The 20,823-nt window shown below is 42.9% G+C and overlaps 1 protein-coding gene across 2 annotated transcripts; it reads right to left on the bottom strand.

Annotated features, from left to right (window-relative positions):
• Window positions 1–8,303: 8,303 nt before the first annotated feature.
• Window positions 8,304–19,856, bottom strand: prdm11 (PR domain containing 11). Of its 2 annotated transcripts, none has more exons than XM_073472751.1 (7): window positions 19,647–19,856; window positions 16,361–16,443; window positions 15,824–16,083; window positions 15,650–15,717; window positions 15,250–15,437; window positions 12,187–12,687; window positions 8,304–11,610 (listed from the first exon to the last, which is right to left on the bottom strand). In XM_073472751.1, the coding sequence occupies exons 2-7, from the start codon at window positions 16,386–16,388 to the stop codon at window positions 9,449–9,451; spliced, it is 3,207 nt and encodes a 1,068-aa protein (XP_073328852.1). In that variant the 5' UTR covers window positions 16,389–16,443; window positions 19,647–19,856; the 3' UTR covers window positions 8,304–9,448. The 2 variants fall into 2 exon arrangements, with proteins under 2 accessions (XP_073328852.1, XP_073328851.1); XM_073472750.1 differs by having other exon boundaries at window positions 16,361–16,415.
• Window positions 19,857–20,823: the final 967 nt, after the last annotated feature.

Below are 20,823 nucleotides of genomic sequence, written 5' to 3'. Positions count from 1 at the left end.
AATCATTTCTTTGTTTTCAACTAAAATTCTTACATACTGCACCTTTAAACCTGAAAAGCTCCACCGTTTCCATAACAACGCATGTTTACACCACTCGTTGTAACAGTCAGTAACTGTGCGTTTGTTTGTGTAACTTTATTAAACCTGTTTTAACTGATGCTGGTTATACATACACACACACACACACACACACACACACACACACACACACACACACACACATATACATACACACACACACATATACATATATATGTATATATGTATATATATATATATATATATATATATATATATATATATATATATATATATATACATATATATATAAATGTATATACACTGACCTGACGTCACACTGACCTGACGTCAGCTGGACTGACTCATTAAAATATACATTTACTTAAACCTTTGATGAAACCTGCTGTCAACATGTTTCTGACATGTTTTCTTCCATGTGACACACAGAACCATTGGGCCCACCGCCTGGTACTGGTGACACTTTGTTTGAGTCTAACCTGACACCAGCATGGTTCTGAAGGCTTTACGGACATTTGGACCGTCACAAACATCTAGTGTAGCCTCTGCCAGTGGGTCGGATACCTCGTCACAGACACCACTCTGGTGTCAGTCCGGACCGAACACGTCATCACTGCTCTGGTACCGTTCCCCACTACTTGTTGTCTTTAGGTTCTGGGCTGGTTCGCTCTGCAGCGCCTCCCATCGTCAGCTGATAGAAATGACTAAATAATACTTGGTTTCACTGACCCAGAAGGATTCAGACCATCCCAATCCTTTTGGTACCATCATGTCAGATTCTGACTGCAGGACATGAACACTGTGGTGTCAGTGGGCCCAGCCGGTCCTCCTCTCCCTGGTGTGGGAGACTCTGGCGTTGGTTTGGCATGTGAGTCACTGACGCCATCACACAGTCCTAACCTTTAGATCTGGTCCAGTTCTTCTGGGTCAACTCCTCCCAGTTCTCCTCACAAACACAGTTTATTTCCTCTCTTCTTGTTTTACTTGTTTCACCGTGAAGTTCATTTCTTTTCTCTGTTAAACCTAAAATGTTTTATATCGTCAGTGATGTAACTAAGTACATCACACGAGTACTCAAGTGCCATTCTGAGGTACTTTTACTTGAGTAATTCCATTTTCTGCTACTTTATACCTCCATTTGATTTTAATAGTAATCAGATTTAAATAAAAAAAATGCAATAATCTGAAGAATGATGAATATTGGACCCTGTGATTAGCTGATAAACAGTTTATATTTACATATAATTTACTTTTTACTTGTACTTTTGACACCTGAGTACATTTAATATCAGTTACTTTAGGACTTTTACTCGAGTACTATTCATATAGGTGACTTTGACATTTACAAAAGTAATATTTATCACCATATCTTTACTTCTACTCCAGTATGACTTCTACACTGTTTACAGTCACAACTTTATTCATAAATCATGATGAGACAAGCTGAAGTTGAGCTTTAACCAATATCTCATTATAAACATTCACTGAAAAGAACTTTAAAAACACTGAATTATTCATATTTTCACTCATATAATCACAAAAACAAGTTGAGGTGAACTCACTTCACATGTGACTGTACTGTAGTTTATTTCTTTCGGTCCTCTGCTAAATGTGTGTGTAGAAATAACTAATCAGTATTTTTATCCTCTGACGACGTTTAAAGTGATCATCACCAAAGATCTGCACATTTTAAAGCCACGTTTCTCCTTTTCTTGTATTTTTTAAATGAGCAGTCAGACTTAAAGGAGCAGTGTGCAGTTCTGCAGAAGAACGAGGTCATAACACAAACTGTCTCCATCAGTGAATAAACCAGCTGTTCTCAGAGGAAAATCAGGTCCCACAACACTGTTTGAAGCTTGAAAGGTGGCAGGGTCCGCCACATATAAATCCTTTAAGGTCAGTTTGTTTATTCAGTGAAATGTTTTAATTAGTTTGTTCAGGCAGAAAAGATCTTTCTCTTCTCATTAACATGTATTCTCCTTTAAATATGAGTTTGTGCTGAAGAAAGACTAAATTAAACAATTAAACATGTTGAAGAGTAAGCTGAGTGTATGAATCTCTGAACGAACAATAATCTTGTTGATCACGTTGAGTTGAATCTCTGGTTCTCTCAGTGACTGTGAGCATGATGCAGCAGTAAAAACAGACTTTTCTCTGCTGGGGTTTGGTTGGGATGGACGTGTGTGTGTCATGTATCAGTCCCAGGGTGTGACAGACGGGACGGTCAGCTGCTGCAGACAGAGGAGCGACTGTATCTGCATCCAGCTGCTGTCTGAAGCTGCACGGACGCCTTTTGTCCAAACATTAGTTTTTTCATTTAAACTACTTCACTTTCCTGCAGTCCGCAGTGGAGCCGGACTGACAGATACACACCAGGACTGTTAACCAGAGATATCGACACTATCGTTTATTTGTTTGTTCCCTTTCCCCCACTTCTCCATCAGGACGCCTTTCATATTTTTCATCACACTGAGTAAAGTTAAAAACCTAAAAACATTTACACGACTGTCAAACAATCTTCAGTCCAACACAAAGAGAACTGGGTCTCAGAGTAAAGACACCAAAACGTTGCTTCTCTTCTCCTGTCGCCGTTTGTCCTCTGCCACCTGCTTCTAATGTACATTTTATTGTTTCGTTTGTTTTTGTTTTTAAAATATGTTTATATTTCGTTAGCAGAGGGAAAACAAAGTACCACACTGGCGGCTGTTAAAAAGACTGTGTGTGTATAAATAAATGAGACTGATCCATAACTGAACCTCACTGATCTGATTTAAGATCAAATCAGCTGCGACACTTGTCACCTGTGTGTGGATGACGTCACACACACCTGTTTGACTGCTGATGTAATAAACAGGAAGCTGTCAGAGGGAACCACCTTTTGTTTTCTTGTGATCACAGGTTCATTTATCTCGAGGAATCCAGCATTGTTATCGCAACATACCGAGATAAATAAAGCTGTTATCACAAGAAAATATCTTTGTTATCTCAAGAGGACGCCACTGAAAACAAAGCTTGTGATCACAGGTTCATTTATCTCGAGGAATCCAGCGTTGTTATCGCAACATAACGAGATAAATAAAGCTGTTATCTCAAGAAAATATCTTTGTTATCTCAAGAGGACGCCACTGAAAACAAAGCTTGTGATCACAGGTTCATTTATCTTATTTCAACATGACGCCGTTGAATTAAGATATTTCTGTAAATTTTTACTGATTTGTTTTTTTTACTTACCCCCGCTGAGGGGAGGCTCTCCACGTCAAATGCTGTCAGCTGGTTTGATTGGATGGCAGGCAGCCAATCAGGAACAATCTCAGCTGTGGAGACACTTCCTGGTGAAGAGGAGGGATTTCACACATCTTCACCTTCACTTCTCAAAGTCATCTTGTTCTGGTTCATGTGACAATCTGAAGACTAACTTTGACCTTTAACATCTGATTTATTTGATATTTTTAAATCTGAGACTTCCCCACCGTCCCGTCATGGACAGCCTGCCTCCCTCCTCCTGTCACCCCCCCAGTCTCAGTTATTAAACATAAGTCCTCATGTTTGTGGAGTGAAGTGTGATCGAAGGTGACGTCGGACTCGAGGCCGCTGCAGACTCTGGTGACCGACAGACGAGCAGACTGCTGCGGACAAAGATGGTTTGATTCAGCCTCGTTAGCAGACAAAGAGTTCACAGTTTCACCATCAGCCAGCGTCCATTCACTTTCTGACACACTGAGCAGCAGCAGCAGCAGATCACTGCTGAACAGCTCAGTTCTGGCTCCTCTTACATGAAATATTCAGAGTATTATGGGCTGTCACATCCCTTCCTGTCCTGCTTTAGCTTCTGTTTGTTGACAGATTTCCTTCCTTTTCTTTAGACTCGAGTCCAAGTGGCTGTTAAACTTGGCAGGAGACTGTTTGTTCTCTGGTGAAAATCTTTTCACGCTCCGTCTCCTGGAGACTGAAGTCAACCCGGACCCCGACCTCTGATCCAGCCAGCGTTTGCATCCTGACTCCCTTCACCTCCTGCTGAGCTCCTCTGAAGCCTGGACGCTACAGAGACTCTTTATTAAAGGAAAAGTCCAACATTTTAAAGCCATTACTCAAAACACAGATGGTACACATCAGGCTGTTTTTAGATTCAGTGAGACTTTCTCAGAATCACAAGTGAATAAATCTGCAGAACTCCCCGAGAACCTTCGTGTGTTTAAGTTTTCTCCAGTGAAAGTTGTCTGTACATCCATGATACACTGCAGACATTTACAGCATTTACAGACGCTTTCGTCCAAAGCGACTTACAGTAACTCATACATACATTCATACACTGAGGGCGCTGGCTGCCATGCAAGGTGCCGACCAGCACATCAGGAGCAGTTTGGGGTTCAGTATCTTACATATGGTACATATTCAGTTAGCTGTTTATTAATGTTTGTCAGCGTCTTTGTAATGTTAAGTTTGTCTTGTAATTGTGTAAACTGTCTGTGTGTTTCAGTCATTAAGGATTACAGCCTATGCACTGGTAAAGCATAATGATTTAATGGCTCCAGAGCTTCACTGGCTAAATGGTAAACATTCAGGGGAAATACATAAATGTAAGATTTACAACTCGGACAAACTTATACAACATGTTTTTGCAACATAAGCTCTCAGACCTGCTGGTGTCAGTGAGCAGGCTCAGGGTCGTCCCCACGCTAGCTCGGGATTTTCTCATAAAATTCATGTAAAAATGTCTAATAAATTGATGGACCTTGTAAAATTGTCCAGCTGGTCTCCAAACACTGTAAGTTGTGACATTTGAGCCGAATGTCATCATGTTGGCTGCATGTCGACTCTGGGCCTCACCAGCGTCTCATCCTCACTGGTTTGGGTTGAACTTTATCCTGATCACAGAGACCCGGAGGATCGTTTACAACATGTGTTCATTTAAATAGTTGTTGCTGAAGGTTTACAATACGTGTCAGAATTAATAAAGTTTTACAACATGTGATGTGAAAACTAGTGAAGATATTAATGTTTGAAAACAAACTGAAGGATTATGAGCTGCTCACTGCTGCGTCACCATCCAGCTGAGACAGCAGCATTCATTCAAGATGGCTGAAAAAACGACTTCAGATAAAATGTGTTTTAAAGTGTATTTTTAAAACATTTGAAAGAGAAAACAGCGAACAGAGAAATCAAGTCAACACAAATGTTTTGGTTGAACTGTAACATAAAATCACATCCAGCAGTGAAGAAGCTCACAGCTCAGCTCACATCAATAATTTAAAGCTCTGGAGTCAGATTACAATCAGCCAAACATCGGTGCAAACATGACCGGCCGGTAAAACAGTTAAAGGCGTCGCACGAAAACTTCCATTCTTTAGTCCAATGATGTTGGATTGAAATGAAATGTGTCTTTATAAACGCTGCACATCATCATCAGCTGGTCAGCTTCACAGCAGCATGCAGACGATACACACGTGCTCGCTACGTAAAGAAATCAAAGGCTTACAGGTTTAATCTGCGGCTGAAACTAAAGAGCTCATCAAAAAGCGAACATGAAGAGATACTAAAACAAAAATACATTTATTTACCTTGTTGCTGAAAGCTAGATACGCAGTATGGAGGCAGTTAGCTTAGCTTAGCATAAAGCCTGGAAACGGGGGAGACGGTGGCCGGGATGAAATGTTGGCAGTTAATGTTTCTGCAGATCAAATGTGTCAAATCAGGTTCACACCACGTGTTCGTCAGCTGATCTTCAGACGCTGTAAAAAATCTGGTAAAAAAACAAATTAAAATAAATGTTTTGCTTTAATTTTACATCCGATCTCATTTATTTGTTGGACGTTTAATTAATATTTACACATAAAAACAATGAACTTACCTTTAAAGACAGTTTAATATGGTTTTAATATAAATAATCAGGCTGTACAACAGTGCTGTTATTAGTTTATGATGTGAAATCTGATGACGTCTGTTAATTAACAAACAAATCTATGTAACTACACAATACTTGTACATGTGACTACAGAACCAATACTTATTTTAATGGTCACTAATTTTATCTTATTTAAAGGTGCTATTTGTGAGAAAAGTAGATTTTTGAGTCTCTTTCCCAGCTCATCGTAGGTCGGGTCGGACGCCATCACAAAGCGCCATTATTTGACACAAAAATCAACTTTAATAAACATTATTACAGCATTAAAACTGACAAAACATTTACAATAAAAACAAAACTTTGTTAATTTATTTATGTGGGAAAAAACGTATGAAAAAGGAATTGTGTTTATTCAAAGTGAGTTTTTTCATGTTATTTCACATTAAACGTGTAAATTCAAATTCTATTTTTGTAATTTTGTTGACATTTTTGCGTTTTTCAGGGAAAATCTGTGAAATAAACAGATTATTCCATTAAAACCAGATATTTTTTACAGTGTACTGGAGGTGAAGGGCGTTACAGCTGAGAAGCCAGTGACCACAGTTTGAGACTGCGCTTCAACATCTGTCGGCCTGAAACCAGCGGATGTTTTTAACGAGACGTCGGGACATTTTCCAGCCGTGTTTGTGGAGACAGAAGCAGGTTTTTAAAGACAAAATATGTTTTCTGAAACCAACCAAGTGGATTTTGTGCCTAAACCTGACCAGAGAATAAACACAGTGACGTCACATAAGAAACAAAGTTTCAACGTATCTGTGATTTGCAGAAACATTTATTCTGGCGCTGGGTCGGAAACAGCTCGCTCGGCTCTGTCCAAACTTTAAAATCCTGTAAAGCCACAAACTGTAAATAATTCCACTTGTGTGCAGAATAAAGAGATACAGATGTTACACAGATATTATAAAGATCTTTGGAGGTGTTCGGTGGCATATTTTTGAGCTTTGGTGCAGGTCAGGCTAGCTGATTCCCCCTTCTTCCAGTCTTTATGTTAAGCTAAGCTAAGCTAAGCTAAGCAGCTCCCCTCTCTGTGTCCGCCTGTGTTCATGCCATGAGCAGAATGAGACGAACGGGGAATTCTGACTTGTGTAATGATGATTACACTTTATATAAACATCCTTAATGAGCTGACTTTACTGTGTTACCTGTTTGAAAACCGATACAAAGAAAGTGAAGACCCTTAAAATGAGCTGATGTTTTTCTATCAGTATTGATATTGAACTGTTTTACTGGTTTTTGTACTCAGTTGACATTTTCTTTAGTTCTTTCTATAAATTGGGAGATACTGTTGTCCTTATTATAATAAGCCGCGTTATGGTCCAAATCACATGACATGAACGCAGACTGAACACACAGACGTGACACTTTTTTAACCCTTTAACGTAAGGACACAAAGCAAATTTTACAAAAAACGTAGTTAAAAGAATAAAATAAAGTCTGCCTGCCTCAGCTCACTGTATCGCCACCATTTTACATTTATTTCAGCCTTAAATACAAGAATCTTAACAGTAATAATGATTAAAAAACTACTTAAATGTGCACTAAGAGAAACGGTTTACTATCATCATGCAGTTTTTAAAACGTATTTGAATTACTGAAGCCTGAGCTTTGGCCAAGACTGAAGTTACTGTGCTAGAAACACGTAAACATGAAGCTGATGCATCAGTGAAAAACAGCATACGTCAGATTTATCACTCGCAGTAAACATCTAAACAAATATGGCAAAATACGGTCTGGCATAGCAGGATAGCACCTTTTTCTTTCGGTTCTTGCATTCGATCATTTTGGCACAATCGTCACATTCAAGAGAAAAATACTCTCCTTAAAAACAGGCTCAAAAGCATTTACAATATATACAGATATACAATATATACAGTGTGAAGCAGCTGCACTTATAATGGAAATATAAAGCCTTTAAACATCCTCACACTCCAGCTTCATTGTCAGGCACTACACTGAATATCTCATTGGCAAATAAGCTGAAGCAGAGCGGCTCGATAGCACAGACTGTAATTCTGACACTGATTGTTCTCATGAATAACTGACTTTTATTCTGCCAACAAGTGCCTCATTATTTTATATATATGTGTGTATATATATATATATATATAATATATATATATATATATACATATATATAATATATATATATATATATATATGTATACATATATATACATATATATATATGTATATATATATGTATACATATATGTATATATATATATACACATTATATATATATATATACACATTATATATATATATATATATATACACACACATTATATATATATATATATACATATATGTATATATATATATATATATATATATATGTATATGTATATAAGGAGTGCGGGGCCACTGAGTGGTTCTCAGTGTGCCAATGCTCATCAATGAAAGAATCCAGTCAGAGAAGATTTCAGCTGAACATGGATGGATGAGGACACAGCGGGCCACTGGACACACACACACACACACACACACACACACACACACCAGCTCAGTGTGTAGCTGCTGTTGGTATCTTTGTCTTGTTGTCATTTATCATCTTTCATTTTGCCTCCCTGTGTCTCTTTGTTGTTGTAGTTGTTGTACTTTGTGGTTGTTTTGTGTCTCTTTGTGGTTGTTTTGTGTCTCTTTGTGGCTGTTTTGCGTCTCTTTGTGGCTGTTTTGCGTCTCTTTGCGGTTGTTTTACGTGTCTTTGCGGTTGTTTTGCGTCTCTTTGCGGTTGTTTTGCGTCCCTTTGTGGTTGTTTTGCGTCTCTTTGTGGTTGTTTTGCGTCTCTTTGTGGTTGTTTTGTGTCTCTTTGTGGTTGTTTGCGTCTCTTTGTGGTTGTTTTGTGTCGTAAGTTCTTTGTAGTTGTTTGCTTTGCATGTGAAGCACAGGGGCCCCTGAATCCCTGAGCTTTGCCTGACAGGCCTGCTCTGTAGTCCGTCCATTCAGCTGAATGTATCTAAGACAGGTTTGTTCGGGGGGGTAATTGTTGTCTAATGTACCCCGACAGCCTGATCAGACGGGTTAAGCGCCCCGTTATCATACCCCTTTGATAGGTGGGATGGCTTTATGGTTTTGTTTAAGATTATTTCACTGTGGAGAAACACTGTGTGTATCAGACATACAGGACATGTTAATATTTAGGCTCAGTGCCATTTGAAATGGCAGAAACAAGATAATGAAAGTGTCTTTACTTTCAGCTGTTGCTGTTTTTCTGCAGTCTGAATGAACCTACACCTGACTCAGCTGCAATCTGAAGCATGTGTTGTGCAGTCAGACTGCCACAGTGGGGAAGTTATTGTGACAATAACTATATTTAAGATCAGCTTCCTACAAATCTGTAATCGTGTTGAGATATTTGTGTGATGCAATATGAAGATATATATCATGAGACACCCTCAGGTAACTGAGGAGTGTGTCTTTGGGTAAATGTACCCTGGTTGGTAGTTCGGGTCAATGCTGCCTCACCGTGTTAGTGTTAGTGTGTTGTTAAGTGTTTTCCTCGGCCTGTTATATGTCGGGGTAGAACTCTGTGTTGACGTCAACGCTGTGCAGGACAGACTTTGGATCAGCAGCTGACATCCTGTTCAACACCTCAGCTGACAGAGAGTAACTGCTGCCGGACTTCTCCTCGAACCAGCTGTCCAAAGCTCGCTTCCCATCAAAGCCGGAGATGGCCGGTCCGTTAACCGCCACGGTCAGCAGGTCGTTCATCTGCTCCAGAGTCAGCCGGGAACGGTTGTTTTTACACATCTTCTGTAGAGAACTTCTGCCTTTATCACAGCAGGTTGTGGAAGTGGGCTGGACCCTGACAACCTGCACAATCCGGTTCAGCAGAGGAAAACGCTGCTTGTACCTGCAGATGTGACTGATGACCTCTTTAAAACCATTCATACTGTAGTAGTCTGCTTTCAGATCCTTCCACTCCACCACCAGACTGCCCCTGGCCTCTGTCCTGGCCTGGGAGCCCTCCTGACCCCCAGAGGGGATGGACTCCAAATGGCTGAATATAATCTGGATTTCTTCCTCTCCGTAAATTTGTAGGTCCTCACGGTTGTCCGGCCAGGTGGACAGGTCAAGGACCTTGCAGGCTTTGGCAAAAGAGCGGCTCTGCAGGTCCAGCCTCTGAGACAGGATGCCCTGGCTCCTGTTGCAGATTTTTTCTCGGATGGACTGAAACTTGGACTCTGCAACGCGCAGATTCTTCAGAGCAACGCCGTTGAAACTTTCACGGAAATTTTCCTCAAACTCCTGCAGATACTCTCCGGGGGAGTCCACCAACTGGCCGATCTCCAGAATGGCCTCCTCTATCTTGGCTTCCACTTGTGACACCAGCAGGTACTCTCCCTGGAAAGTGAAGGCTAACCGTGAGAGAACAGCTATGATGTCTAGAAGGAAGTAGATGAGCTTTACTGACTGATAGTCCATGAGGAACTGGAGGAGGGTGAGGGCGATGGCTGCAGCGTCAGCCCTCTGTGTCTGGCTGCTGATGTCCTTAAGATGGGTGACAACCTCCAGGTAATCTTTGATGAGTGCGTTCAGGACATTTGGCTCTCCTATGATCCATCGAATGGCTCTGATGTCCCCGAGGAACTCGGTCTCCTCTGACAGTGTCGGAGCTGTGGACCGCAGCTCAGCCATCATGCGAGGGGAGTAGCGGTAGAAACTGAGGAGCTGCTTGAGGTTGTTTTCCAGATCCTCCAGGCAGGACAGCTCCTTCCCACTGATGGCATCCAGCACCTCCAGATGAGGCCGATGGATCATGATAGGAAAGCAGAGGATCCAAGGGTAAGTCTTTTGTACGGCTATGTACAGGTTAGCTCTCATTCCTGAAGAGATGTTGGTGCCGTCTACTCCCAGACCCACCACCAGCAAGTCCTGAAACCTGAGGCCCAGGACACCGAAGGCACGATCCACCGCCTGGAGATATCCATCCACACTGGCCATGCTCAGTCTCTGCAAGGACAGGAACTCTGTGTTTGGAGAGCCCTCATTGGTAATGAACTGGACGTAGACCGCCACCATGTCCGAGAACAGGTCATCGTTTTGGGCATCCAATATGACACTGAGGAAGGGAGACAGGCGCATCTTCTCAGCCAGGTCTTCTTTTACAGCGCGGGCGATGTGGTGGATGAGGATCTGACAGTCTCCTTCATTCATGTACTGGTCCACCACTTTGAGCTCACACCTCTTCAGAAGCTCCGCCAGTGGACGGAAGTCGGAGAAGGGCCGTCCCTCGAGGGCCAGGTGGTACGCTGCGTTGAACAGCAGCATCATGTTCTTGCACATCTCCTCGGTCTTTTCTGGATGCATGCGCAGCTTGTACAGCTGCAGACACTTCTTGTGGAGGTTGCTCTGGCTGTGGAGCTTGATGGTGTGGATCTTAAACTGCTTGGAGCCGATGATGAAGGCAGAGGTTCGAGATGACTGGACGGTGTACTGGCGGCAGACGTGGCACCACATCTCGTTGAGGGTTGGCGAGTAGCGAAGAAACCAGAACTTTTTCAGCCACTCCTGCTTGAAGCGGCGAATCCGTCGGCCTCCTGCTGAGGAAAGCTTCGACGGGTCTTCTGGAGAAATCACAAGATCTGCAGCGATCGACTCATCAGCCGAGTCCACATCCTGGTCGTCTTCATCCAGAACCACCTGAGTGGGAGTCAGAGGCTCCATCCCTGCAAAGAAAAACATTCAACAAGTCATTTAAAATAAAATGCATCTCCAAAACTACTGAATGAATTATCACGAAGGTCTGTTCAAATATTCATGTTCCAACAGAATTATTACTAATGATGGTGATCCATCAATAATTAGCATCATCAAACACAGACAGGTTTGTCATGAGAGACGTTCATGTCCCCTCAGGATGACCTGAAGGAACGCTGGTGACCCTCTGACTTTATCTACCAGCAGTTCAAAATCCATCGACAGTCAACATTAGCCTGGACGATAGATTCATATCGGCCGATATCGACAATTATTGATATTTTTTAATGACCTGTCCTATTTTTATCATTTTTACAGACCAGGTGAAAAAAAGTCACATCAAACCTCTTTATTCAGAGTAGAAACACTCTGCCGAGGCTCACAGGTTACACTTCTGTCAACACAACCAATAAACAGTTACATACAGACGAGCTGACCAGGAACTGAAGAAAACAGGATGACACAATGAAATCCTACAACAGAAGAAGCAGAAATGAAGCTCTCGGTCTGAACTTTGGGTCCAACCACAGTTTTTCTGAACATACCGTGGAAATCTTCGATGGGGCCCTGCTCAGGGTGGGGCGGGGCCCGGTCCAGTTGGGTCTGCTCAGACATGGGTGGACCAGCGGTGTCCCCCTGCTCTCCTCTGAGACGGGACAGCTCCTCCTCCAGCTCCAGGATCCTCCTCTTCAGTTTGACACAGTTGGGGCAGAAGGAGGTGGAGGGTTCCTCACTGTTCTCGTTCTCCTCCTCTTTCTCCTCCACCTTCAGGTTGGGAACGTTAAAGCTGCGTTCAGAAGAATTAAAGCCCGACCCGAGCGCTGCCGATTTACACTCACTGGGGAGGGAGCACTGGGACCTGGACTTGCTGGAGTCCTCTAGAGACGCCTCCAGGACGTCTTTGAAGATGAGGTCGATCTTCTTCCTCTTGGCGGGAGGCTGGCCGTCTGGCTCTTCGCTGGGTTTGCCCTGAAGAGCTGACTGCAGACACGGAGACTTAAAGTCCTTCTGAGCGTTGGGCAGGACCGCCGGCTTCCCAGAACCTGCTGTATGTCAAGTGAAATGACAAACACCCGTCAGCACATGGAGCAGATTATGTACAAATGTACAAACATAAATCTGAACTTTCAAACTGATGGGCTGCGTCTCCCAGCTCATTAACTGAACTACCAGCAAAGGTTGATCATGCAGTCAGTGTGACGACAGGCTCAAGAAAACACAAGCACATAAAACATCTTCACTGACTGGACGACGTGCAGCATTCAGAGAAATGCTGCAAAGTAATAAAACACAAAGAAACACAGAAACGCTGCACGTAGACATTTTTCTATCGTTTCCTAACAGCACCAACAGAAAGCTGACTTCAAGAACTCCAAGAGTCACGAGAAACAGTTTGGAAGAGAGCGGACACGTTCAGAAAACACAGATAAATCAAGCTCTTCCTGTAGTCAGAGGAGAGACAGTGAAGTAAACTCTGCTACGCTAACATCTGGAGGAGACGCCATCACTGTTTCTCTCGCTGGTCATCCACCTGAACTACGCCTGCAGCAGCCGGCAGCGAGAGGACGCCTGTGTTTCAAGTAGTCAAAAGCAAATTAAGCATGTCCCAGCCGTGTGCATCACTTTTTAGTGTCCCCTGGAAACAGTTTCCTTTGTTCAGTTCAGTTCATTATCTACCGCTTTTTCCGTGAGGGTCGCGGAGGTGTTGCCGCTTTATCCCCCCTTTCAGGGGATTGCGGGTTGCGGGTTACTGGGGCCAAATCCAGTTCTCATAGGGCGGTTTCCTTTGTCTTCGTTTTTATTATAAAGCACGTTGTAATTTTGTTTTGACATTTGCTACATAAATAATACTATTATTAATGTTATTATCACATATAATTTATCTCCATATGTAAAAACATTAAGGAAGAAAATTCACTATTTTCCTGAAATAACAAAACTGGAATTATGAGATTGTGAAACCAATGACGAGTCTCCACATTCTTATTAAATGTCATATAACAATAATAATAATAATAATTAATCTAATGATGTAGTGTATTATATAGTGGCAAAGGGACCATTTTCCTTATTATATCAGCTGTACAGACTTTGACCTATTTGAATGCAGGACTTTAACTTGTAACTGAGTATGTTCACAGTGCAGTATTAGTACTTTTACTGGAGTACAGGAGGTGAATACTTCCTCCAACACTGAAGGGCTGATTTAATGACACAGTGTGACAGCAGCGCCACCTGCTGGAGATCCACCGGTCTCCAAAATAACAACAACTCGAAAAAGGAATTGAACCTGAACCAGTGATGGAAAGTAACCAAGTACATTTTACACTTGAGTAAATAATTTGAGTACTTCTTCCATTACTGTCGTGTTCTGTCTAAGTTACAATTACAAACCCAGTTGAGATGAATCAAAGAGAATAATGTGACTAATTCTGTGACGTTAGTTCAGTACAAAGTTTTTCTTTCATGTTGAGTCGATGTGAATAAATTAAATAACTGATTAAATTAAATTCATGCAATATTTAAATGCAACTCGTTCAGTGTTCGTTCAAAACATGTTCAAAAATATAATATATGATGTATAATTATTAATTTAACAGTGACATCAGACCTGAAGCTCCACCGTACAGTGAGGCGCCGCAGGAACGAACACTGTCTGTCAGTCACAGCTTGGTCTTCAGCCACAGTTTGATCTTCAGCAGTGGGTTCAGATGCTGCTTTCCTCACGTAGTGTCGAACAGTGAAGTTATTCATTTCATAATAAAGATATTATGTATTTTAAAAACAACAATAAAAAGTGTTTTAAATAATAATAATAATAATAATAATAATAATGATGGGGTATTAGTTGCCGCTGTTATAAAGTAGAGCATAAATTTTTCTGATTATCAGTGTCGCTGATTTGATGTCAGATTGTTGATTAATAAACTAATTTAAAAATGTGCTACTTTAGCTGTGATGCAGCTTCCTCTCACACAACGTCCCGCCCACAACACTATCTGATTGGTTACACATCACAGTTAATATCCTATAAACAGAGTAATCTGAATCTGTAAAGTAACTAGTAACTAAATGTATCAAATAAATGTAGTGGTGAGGAAGTATAAAGCAGCAGGAAGTGAAAACACTTAAGAACAGAACTTGAGTAAATTGTACTTTGGTTCATTTCATCACTGACACAGAGTTTCACTTTTACTGTAAATGAATATCGATCCCAAATATCAGTTTTCAGTTTCCTTCATTTCTAAAACTCGGTGTCGGCCCTGAAAAAGACACATCGATCGTCCGCTATCACACAAGTTAAAATCCATTAATTACTTCTAATTTCTTCTGTTTTTCTTTCGTTTAAATGAGCTGCTCTCTGTCAGAAGAACTCATCATCCCACTCTCAACGAAACAATAGCTCAGCCCACCTGAGTCCAGCTCACCTGAGTCCAGCCCACCTGAGTCCAGCCCACCTGAGTCCAGCTCACCTGAATCCAGCCCACCTGAGTCCAGCCCACCTGAGTCCAGCCCACCTGAGTCGGGCTCACCTGAGTCCAGCCCACCTGAGTCCAGCCCACCTGAGTCCAGCCCACCTGAGTCCAGCTCACTTGAGACCAGCTCACCTGTGTCCAGGTTGTGGTCGATGCTCCGCTGAGAGACGCAGTGAAGCTGTCGGATGTAGTCGTCGCTGTACCACACCCTCAGTTTCTCTCCTGCTGCCAGCGTGCGACACACTCTGAAGTAGATGTTTCTATGATGCTGAAACGCCGTCAGGTTCCTGTCGCTCTCCTCGGATGAAGTCCGGACAAACCTGCAGATCACAAACATCAATCCATGACAAGTCACTGGGAAAATTAGGTCTTCCATTTTTTAATCACACAAGTTAAAAAGTAATCTCTGAGCTCCGGATCAGAGCAGAATCTGATGTGACTTCAGGTGTTTATTCCTCCAGAAGGTCTGGATCTGCACCGACTGTCTACCCGGCTCTAGATGATCAGTGCACAGTTTGATGGAAAGCGTTACCTCATCCAGTTGGCTTTGGTCTCATCGCTGCCATCGATGGATTGATACGTGTTGTTAAAGTCAACAATCTGGAACAGACAAACAGAAAACTGGTTCAGAACTGGACCTGATCAGCTTCAGCTGGAAACTGTGACTGGAACTGGTCTGGACCTGTTCTTTACTGGTTGAACTTACTATCCAGGAAAAGAAGCCAGAGGATTTGTCCTTGGACACCAGCTCTCCCTCGTACGGTCCGAACAGCGCCCCCTTGGGGATGTTTGGATCCACGCAGCGAACATCTACCTCGTCTCCCTCGGTGAAGACCTCCAGGCCTGATGGGACAGTGAGCGCCGCCCTGTTGGCCAACCCTGGGGCCGCAGGTGTATCAGGGACGAACAGCGGGGGCCCGTGGGTAGGACACTCCTTCTGGAAATAGTCCTGACAGTCCTCACAGACTGGAGGACAAATATCAGATGTTTGCAGAGCGTCAACGTTACATTTCAGGATTCTGTTTTTAAATCTTCAGTACTGATCAGAAAATATACAGGACGGATGGAAACAACGTCTGAGCAGCCTTGTTGAGATAACTGCTAATTAGCTAATGTTAGCATGCATACACTGAAGGAAGATGGTGAACATTATACATCAGCATGTTAGCATACAGATGTTAGCATTTAGCTCCGAACATCACTGTTAGCATGGCACTGAGAGAAGAAGTGAAGAAGAACTTACACCAGAGGTCCAACGACTGCTCGCTCATGTTGGAACCATGTTCACTTCACAACCTCTGCAGGACGACAACACACAGTCTGTTACTGCAGGACGACAACACACAGTCTGTTACTGCAGGACGACAACACACAGTCTGTTACTGCAGGACGACAACACACAGTCTGTTACTGCAGGACGACAACACACAGTCTGTTACTGCAGGACGACAACACACAGTCTGTTACTGCAGGTCAACACACAGTCTGTTACTGCAGGACGACAACACACAGTCTGTTACTGCAGGACGACAACACACAGTCTGTTACTGCAGGTCAACACACAGTCTGTTACTGCAGGACGACAACACACAGTCTGTTACTGCAGGTCAACACACAGTCTGTTACTGCAGGTCGACAACACACAGTCTGTTACTGCAGGTCGACAACACACAGTCTGTTACTGCAGGACGACAACACACAGTCTGTTACTGCAGGATGACAACACACAGTCTGTTACTGCAGGTCAACACACAGTCTGTTACTGCAGGACGACAACACACAGTCTGTTACTGCAGGACGACAACACACAGTCTGTTACTGCAGGTCAACACACAGTCTGTTACTGCAGGACGACAACACACAGTCTGTTACTGCAGGACGACAACACACAGTCTGTTACTGCAGGACGACAACACACAGTCTGTTACTGCAGGACGACAACACACAGTCTGTTACTGCAGGACGACAACACACAGTCTGTTACTGCAGGTCAACACACAGTCTGTTACTGCAGGACGACAACACACAGTCTGTTACTGCAGGTCAACACACAGTCTGTTACTGCAGGTCGACAACACACAGTCTGTTACTGCAGGTCGACAACACACAGTCTGTTACTGCAGGACGACAACACACAGTCTGTTACTGCAGGATGACAACACACAGTCTGTTACTGCAGGTCAACACACAGTCTGTTACTGCAGGACGACAACACACAGTCTGTTACTGCAGGTCAACACACAGTCTGTTACTGCAGGACGACAACACACAGTCTGTTACTGCAGGTCGACAACACACAGTCTGTTACTGCAGGACGACAACACACAGTCTGTTACTGCAGGACGACAACACACAGTCTGTTACTGCAGGTCAACACACAGTCTGTTACTGCAGGACGACAACACACAGTCTGTTACTGCAGGTCAACACACAGTCTGTTACTGCAGGACGACAACACACAGTCTGTTACTGCAGGACGACAACACACAGTCTGTTACTGCAGGACGACAACACACAGTCTGTTACTGCAGGTCAACACACAGTCTGTTACTGCAGGACGACAACACACAGTCTGTTACTGCAGGACGACAACACACAGTCTGTTACTGCAGGTCAACAACACACAGTCTGTTACTGCAGGACGACAACACACAGTCTGTTACTGCAGGACGACAACACACAGTCTGTTACTGCAGGTCAACAACACACAGTCTGTTACTGCAGGTCAACACACAGTCTGTTACTGCAGGTCAACACACAGTCTGTTACTGCAGGACGACAACACACAGTCTGTTACTGCAGGACGACAACACACAGTCTGTAATAACCCTGCCTCACAGTGGACACATCAGATAGTCTCAGAGTACTGATGCATCTGTGCATGCTGATCGATATTGATCGATATTGATTAAAACATGTTGTCTCATCACTTCTTCTGAACTCAGAACTACAGTATCGGTGAACTCCTGGCTTCAGTCCTCCAGAACATCATGATTTATATTTCATATCTTTATTTTAAAAATGGATCCGATGACTATGAGTCATGCAGAGGTGGAGGAAGTATTCAGATAATTACTTGAGTAAAAATACTCTTAAATATTCTGGTACAAGTTAATATTAATTATTTAAAGGTATAAAAAGTATTTAAAATAAAGTCCTGGTGTCAGTGAAGAGTCCCTGCAGGTCTGTGATGGTCTGTGATGGATCAGCAGGTCTGTGATGGTCTGTGATGGATCAGCAGGTCTGTGATGGATCAGCAGGTCTGTGATGTGTCAGCAGGTCTGTGATGGATCAGCAGGTCTGTGATGTGTCAGCAGGTCTGTGATGTGTCAGCAGGTCTGTGATGTGTCAGCAGGTCTGTGATGGTCTGTGATGTGTCAGCAGGTCTGTGATGGATCAGCAGGTCTGTGATGGATCAGCAGGTCTGTGATGTGTCAGCAGGTCTGTGATGGATCAGCAGGTCTGTGATGTGTCAGCAGGTCTGTGATGGTCTGTGATGTGTCAGCAGGTCTGTGATGTGTCAGCAGGTCTGTGATGGTCTGTGATGTGTCAGCAGGTCTGTGATGGTCTGTGATGTGTCAGCAGGTCTGTGATGGATCAGCAGGTCTGTGATGGATCAGCAGGTCTGTGATGGATCAGCAGGTCTGTGATGGATCAGCAGGTCTGACTGTTGTTGTGTTCATGTTTGAAACACATGAACGTCTTCATGAGACTCGGCTCTGCTTTACTTTGTTAAAGTCATTTTTACATCTGTGTGTTGGACTCAGCTGGTATCAACACTTCTTCTCATTCATCAGCACAATATGTTCTTCATTTCTGGATTTGTCTCCAAAATATGTTAAATTAGTGAAAAACAGTGAAACCAGGTGAATGTTTACATTTCTTGTCTTATTGGAGCAGCAGTGAAAACACAGATCCAGTTTCAGCTCTGATCCATTAACATGATGTCAGTCTGTGACACGTTCAGGGTGTCTGTCAGTCTGTGACACGTTCAGGGTGTCTGTCAGTCTGTGACACGTTCAGGGTGTCAGTCTGTCTGTGACACGTTCAGGGTGTCTGTCAGTCTGTGACACGTTCAGGGTGTCTGTCAGTCTGTGACACGTTCAGGGTGTCTGTCAGTCTGTGACACGTTCAGGGTGTCTGTCAGTCTGTGACACGTTCAGGGTGTCTGTCAGTCTGTGACACGTTCAGGGTGTCTGTCAGTCTGTGACACGTTCAGGGTGTCTGTCAGTCTGTGAGACGTTCAGGGCCTCTGACTGTTTTCATGTTTGCTCCATCAGAGGAATGAAACTCAGTCTGTCTTCAGTCTCTCTGGACAACAAACTAAAGTTGTCTTTAACTTCTAGTGTCCGTGTCATCGGTTAATCCGGGAGATTAGCGGGTTAGAGGCGAACTATCGCTGAGTTTTAATCTGCGCCACGCTTTCCCTGCTCGCTCTCTGCTCGCTGTCGGTCTGCAGACAACTGGCAATCTGCCTGCTGTTTTCGGAAGCCATTTTCGCTGGCCACAGTGGCTACTGACAGACCCACCTTGTGCAGAGACGCGGCGGGGACACGGACCCTCTCTCCCGGGTGAAGCCGGACCGTGCAGCCTCCCGGGCCGCCGAGCACCGAGCCCGGCCGCTGGTTCCGCCGCGGACAGAAGACTCAAAGTTTCCCGTTAATTTTTGCAGCGACTCAGTCGCCTCCTCGAGCCTGGACCACCATTTTTTATCACAGGAAATGACATGGAGGACGGAAGAAAGCGAATCCGCAGAAATTAAAGTTAACAGTGTGAATTTGAGTCCAGAGCTCAGTCTGACAGGAACCAGCTGGTTCCGCCTGGTTCGGTCCAGACACATTGTACTGATGATATTATTATAGACACACAGTCCTGCAGCCTGGACGTTACTCTGCAGAAAGTACTCATACTCGAGTAAAAGTAAAGATATCTGCTACAATATTACGAAAGTGTCAAAATGGCTCTGATGCAGCATGTAATCTGTAAAGTAACTAGTAACTAAAGTTATCAAACAAGTAACAATAAAATATTTTCCTCCAAAGAGTGGAAGTAACTTAACAAACACATTATACTGATTATGTTATTATATTATATACTGCAAAAATAATCTATTACTAGTCCGGTCCTGCATCCAGAACTTTACTATGTAGAAAGTATTCATACTCGAGTAAAAGAGGAGATATCGTGTTAAAATATTACAAAAGTATCAAAAGTAAAAGTAGATCATAGATATTTTCTGATGATCAAAATCAGTGTTTTTTTTAATCTGATTGACAAATACATTAATTTAAAAATGTAATCTGTAAAGTAACTAGTAACTAAAGTTATCAAACATGTAGTGGAGTAAAAATAACATGTGCCTCTAAAAAGAGTAATGGAGCAGAAGTAATGCAGAACATCTAAATATTTAAGTACCAGTACCTCAGAGTTGTAGCCTCGTGTTGTAAAAGCTCAGTAAAGATATCGTGTCTCGTCTGGAAATATACTCAGGTACTGTGAATAAACTGCATTTTGAAGTACTTTATGTAACTTGATACTTCTACTCCACTACATCTCAACACAGATTACACATATAAACATGAATGTGAGGGGCGCTGATACCGTCCCAGTCTTATTAGTGTTTCATCTTTTACATTAGAGACTCTAGAAACGTCTGCCGCTGACAGAAATGAGTAAAGATCCAGACTGTTAATAATAAAGTGTCTT

Source organism: Pagrus major, chromosome 8 (genome assembly GCF_040436345.1).
Source record: "Pagrus major chromosome 8, Pma_NU_1.0".
In the NCBI taxonomy this organism is placed as follows: Eukaryota; Metazoa; Chordata; class Actinopteri; order Spariformes; family Sparidae; genus Pagrus; species Pagrus major.
Note: the sequence above shows the minus strand (reverse complement) of the source record. Positions and strands in the feature narration are given on the sequence as shown.

Excerpts from the sequence above, each read along its gene's own strand:
- prdm11 (XM_073472751.1), bottom strand. The coding sequence starts at position 16,388 with ATGAGCGAGCAGTCGTTGGACCTCTGGT. Across the intron at positions 12,688-15,249 it reads CGACCACAACCTGGACACAG|CAGGTTCTGGGAAGCCGGCG; the intron begins GTGAGCTGGTCT and ends CTTGACATACAG. Across the intron at positions 11,611-12,186 it reads CCCCATCGAAGATTTCCACG|GGATGGAGCCTCTGACTCCC; the intron begins GTATGTTCAGAA and ends TTTTCTTTGCAG.